General features: G+C 67.5%; 1 protein-coding gene across 1 annotated transcript; it reads left to right on the forward strand.

Moving 5' to 3' along the window:
- Positions 1–7: 7 nt before the first annotated feature.
- Positions 8–668, forward strand: LOC116629709 (adenylate cyclase type 1-like; the record flags this gene model as incomplete). Its single annotated transcript, XM_032399947.1, has 1 exon — positions 8–668. A coding segment is annotated over one exon (661 nt), but the record flags the coding sequence as incomplete, so codon positions are not given.
- Positions 669–4,378: the final 3,710 nt, after the last annotated feature.

A 4,378-nucleotide genomic window follows, 5' to 3' on the forward strand; every position in this document is an offset into this window, starting at 1 on the left:
CGAGCCCGGGGGCGCCGAGCGGGCGGCCCGGCCGGGCGGCCGGCGCGGGCTGCGGGCGTGCGACGAGGAGTTCGCGTGCCCCGAGCTGGAGGCGCTGTTCCGCGGCTACACGCTGCGGCTGGAGCAGGCGGCCACGCTGAAGGCGCTGGCCGTGCTCAGCGGGCTGGCGGGCGCGCTGGCGCTGGCCGAGCTGCTGGGCGCGCCGGGGCCCGCGGCCGGCCTGGCCCGGGGCTCGCACCCGGCGCACTGCGTGCTCTTCCTGGCGCTGCTCGTGGTCACCAACGTGCGCTCGCTGCAGGTGCCCCAGCTGCGGCAGGTCGGCCAGCTGGCGCTGCTCTTCAGCCTCACCTTCGCGCTGCTCTGCTGCCCCTTCGCGCTCGGCCGCCCCGCGGGGACCCACGCCGGCGCGGCTTCGGGGCCGGCGGCCGCCGACCAGGGCGTTTGGCAGCTCCTTTTGGTCACCTTCGTGTCCTATGCCCTGCTGCCCGTGCGCAGCCTGCTGGCCGTCGGCTTCGGGCTCGTGGTGGCCGCCTCGCACTTGCTGGTCACGGCCACCTTGGTGCCCGCCAAGCGCCCGCGTCTCTGGAGGACGGTAAGTGCCGCTGCGCGCCCTCCGTCGGGTCTGGGATACACGCCTGCCCGGGAGGGACCGGGGACACAGGGGGCCGGTGCGCATCTCCAGATTGGGCGGGTGGGGAAACTGAGGCCCCGAGTGTGTGTGGGGGGGCGTTCAAGGTCACTCAGCGAGCTGAGGACGCGGGGGGGGGGCCGCTAGGGCCGGGCTCGTTTCCGAGTTGCCATCCACAAAGCTCCCCTGGGTGTGGGCTGTGGGGACGGGAGCCTGGAGAGGGCGAGGATTGGCCCAAGGTCAGGCAGCTGGTGAGCCGCCAAGCCCCGCCAGAGCCCAGGTTGGCGCTTTTTGGCCGCACGCATCCCGCAGGAGGGGCGGAAACTGGGCGCGGGACCGGCCCGGGCGGGCAGGGCTCTTGCTGGCTGTGCGCACAGCTCCGGGCTCCTCTCCAGTGTGCCTGGACCTCGTGCGGGGCTGGCAGAGTCTCCCTCCCAGCCTGCGGCACCCCGGGGATGTGGGGAGGGGACAAGGACTTGGGTCCCCACCAGTCTCTCCGGTGCCCGTCGTGGACCCGTCTCTGGTCTGGAAAAACAGGTTTGCCAAGGTCGAACGGGGCTCTGGTCCTTGCCGCCCCCGCCCTGCCGGGGCCTGACCAAGGCTGGCCGAAACCGAACTTTGTCACTGCCTTCCGGGCGGGCCAGTGAGACCGTAGCGAGGACAAGGACGCTGCCTGCTTCCCATGGGCTCCTCCCCAGCCGGGGACCTGGGAGGCTGGAGGCAGATGTCTTTGCGGTGTGGGGCTGTCTGAGCCTGTCCGGGCAGCGTAGCCCAGCCCAGCCCACTGGGGCTCCGAGGGCCCTGAAGGAGGGTTTTGTTTGTGCCTCTGGCAGCATTTTGGCAGGAGCATGGGGGGGAATCCGATGGGGTGGGCGAGCCCATCTAGCGGGAGAATGTGGCAGATGGAGGCGATGGGGGAGATGGGGTGAGGAGGGGAAGCTGGACAGAGCAAGCTTTGGGAAGGAAAAGGGGGGGTGAGGGGAATCAGACAGCAGGGTCTGGGGGACCCCCTGAGGACCCAGGGAGGTGCTCTCGGATGGTGATGCCAGGGACACCCAGGGTCAGAGGGGCCATGGACAGATTCCTGCAGCAATCCTGCACCGCCCTGGTGTGTGGAGCTCTGGCATGTAGGCCCCGTACTTTGGGGACCCTGTGGCGCCCAGGCTGGCCCAGACACAATGCTGGACGTACATTTCAGGGCCCAGAGAGGCCAGCACGTGCTGGGGGCTGGGAGGGGGAGGAGGAGCGAATGGGGGAAGGGAGCTGGCAGAGGGGGTGCAGGGGAAGGGGCCTGTGGAGGTGGGAAGAGAGGGAGAAAGCAGGGGTGAGGGCCAGAGACAGAGATGAGGCAGAGAAAAGGAAGGAGGGCAGAGGGCACCCTGCACCCAGGGAGGGGAGGGGGGGTTCCGTTCTGGAGGGTTCTCCAGCAGGCCTCCTGCTTGTGGCCTTACTTGGTCCTCAGGAGGTGCTCTTGTACCCCTCCCCCTACAACCCTCCCATCTGTTGTGTGTTTGGCCCCCACAGGCGGGGGGGGGGGGGGGGGGGGGGGGGGGGGGGGGGGGTGGCCCAGCAGGACGACCTCCCCACCAGGACCAGAGGGGGAGGCCCAGCGGCCAGGTCAGCTCCAGGTGGGGAGGGGAGGCCCGAGATCTGATGTATTAGGGGTTCAGCTGGCTCAGTGAAAGGCTGTACTGTTGTCTCTTTCTGAAACAATTTTTTTATACAGTTTCTGGTCATTCCTTCTAGAGAACTAAGCGAGAGGAAAGACCGTGTATAGGTGCCTTGGGCCCAGGGAGCTCTGCTCCCGGGGTAAGATGAGCCCCTGTGTTCCCGGGGAAGGGAGCCTGTCCTGAGAGCATGGATTCTTAGGGAGCAGACGTCTGGGGTTGGCTGCTGCTGGCTCGCTGGGCAGCGCACAGCCTTCCTGCACAGAGCCTCAGTTTCCCTGACCTGCAGAGCCGGCACGCAGGTGGAAAACTCCTGTTGGAAAAGCAAACATGCAGAGTCTCCTGCCTCCTCCAAGTTGTTCTGGCATCTTTAGAACGTCCCTGTTCAGGTCCGCGCGTCGCTCCCGGTGGTGGGCATGTGGACAGACAGATGCGGTGGGCGCAGACAAACGTGGTGAGGGGCGTGGGTGCTGCCCCGGGGATGGAGTCTGCGCGTGGGCCGGGAGGCCAGTGGGCAAGGTGGGAGCCACGCCACTCCCGGCTGCTCCAGCCCCTCCCGGCTGCCCTGCAGTGCGGTCACGTGCAGACGGCCCCATGTTCTTCGGGAGCTGGTCTGGGGCAGGACGTGAGGTGGAGGCCCAGAAGGACAGGGTGACGGGTGACCGAGGCCCTCTGTGCCTTTGCTGTACTTCCTGGGCGGAGTGTCCGAGCCGCGGGAGGGACAGAGGTGCTCCTGCTCGGGGCACTGAGGCCGGGGGGTCACACGGGAGGCCCCCAGAGCCTCTGCCCCTCCACAGGGAGGCCCCGGGAGGTTCCTGCAGCAATCCTGCACCGCCCTGGTGTGCGGAGCTCTGGGATGTAGGCCGCGTGCTTTGGGGACCCTATGGTGCCCAGGCCGGCCCAGGCTGACAGGCTGAGAGCACCCAGGAGGTCGGGGACTGCACGGTTGAAATTCGGGGTGCTGCTCTGCCGCCCTTCCCTGGGAGGGGCTCCTGCTTCTGCTCTCAGCTAGGGCGCAAGGAGTTTAGGGAGAGGGTCTCATCCCCCCCAGCCCAGCTCAGCCCCCAGGAGGAGCCTCGTAAATACTGACCAGACTGGGCCCCTTCCCTCTTCCTGCCCCTTGCCCCCTATGGATTGTATCTACGCGAAGCACAGAAATTTGTTTTTATTTAACTGAGCCATGTGTCAGAACCGAAGGCATCATGTTGGGGAACCCCTGAGGTCTGCTCTGGGGCAGTAGGTCAGGCATGCTCGGCTGGGGCGGGCTGGAGACCTGGGGTGGGGCAGGGGGGCATGGGGGGTGAGGACAGGAAAGGGGGAGACGCCACGCCTCTGATCCCTGCTCCCTGGTGGTGGCACTCGGGAACTTGAAGGGTACAGCTTGAGGAGGGAGTGACTGTGCTTGGGGACTGGGGGGCAGTGGTGGGGAAGCAGAGTGAGAAGTGTGCATGCCAAGGTCATGGCCTTGGAGTGGTGGTGGGGGCAGCGGGGTGTGTCTGGAGAGAAGCAGCTGGCTCAGGTGCGCCTACAGGAGACCCCCCGGGGCCCTGCTCCTCACCGGCCCTGCGTGTGCGCCTCGGCCAGCTCCAGCTTCCTCCTGGGCGGCCTCTCCCTCGCCCCCCTCCCTCCCTCCCGCGGCCCCCAGTGTCCACTTCTTGCCCAGGGTGGGGCGAGATGACTGTATCTTCTTGGACCCATCCAGGGGCCACTGCCCTGTGCAAAATGGTGTTGTTTGGTTGCCTGTCAATGTAAGTGACGTATTTCGTGCCCCCTCCCTCCCCAGGTCTGAGACTCAGGCAGGGCAACAAAAACACCATGGTCGTGGGCAAGTGGAGGCTGGCGGGAGTTCCCCTGTGCCCCTCCAGGTCGTCTGAGCTCTGGGGAGAGCTCGAGTGCTGCAAGCAGGTGGAGCGCTGTCACCGCCCTCAGAGCCCAGGTGCCCAGGCTGCCCACAGCAGGGCCCGCCCCAGACGTGCGCTGCCCGCTTCCCCCACGGGCTGTGCCCACTCCCCGCGCTCCAGCTCTCCGGTTCCCGGGAGTCGTCCCGACCTATGCCCCGCCCCGGGCCGGCCCGCTCCAGGCG

This window comes from Phoca vitulina, unplaced genomic scaffold (genome assembly GCF_004348235.1).
Source record: "Phoca vitulina isolate PV1807 unplaced genomic scaffold, GSC_HSeal_1.0 scaffold2374, whole genome shotgun sequence".
Taxonomy (NCBI): Eukaryota; Metazoa; Chordata; class Mammalia; order Carnivora; family Phocidae; genus Phoca; species Phoca vitulina.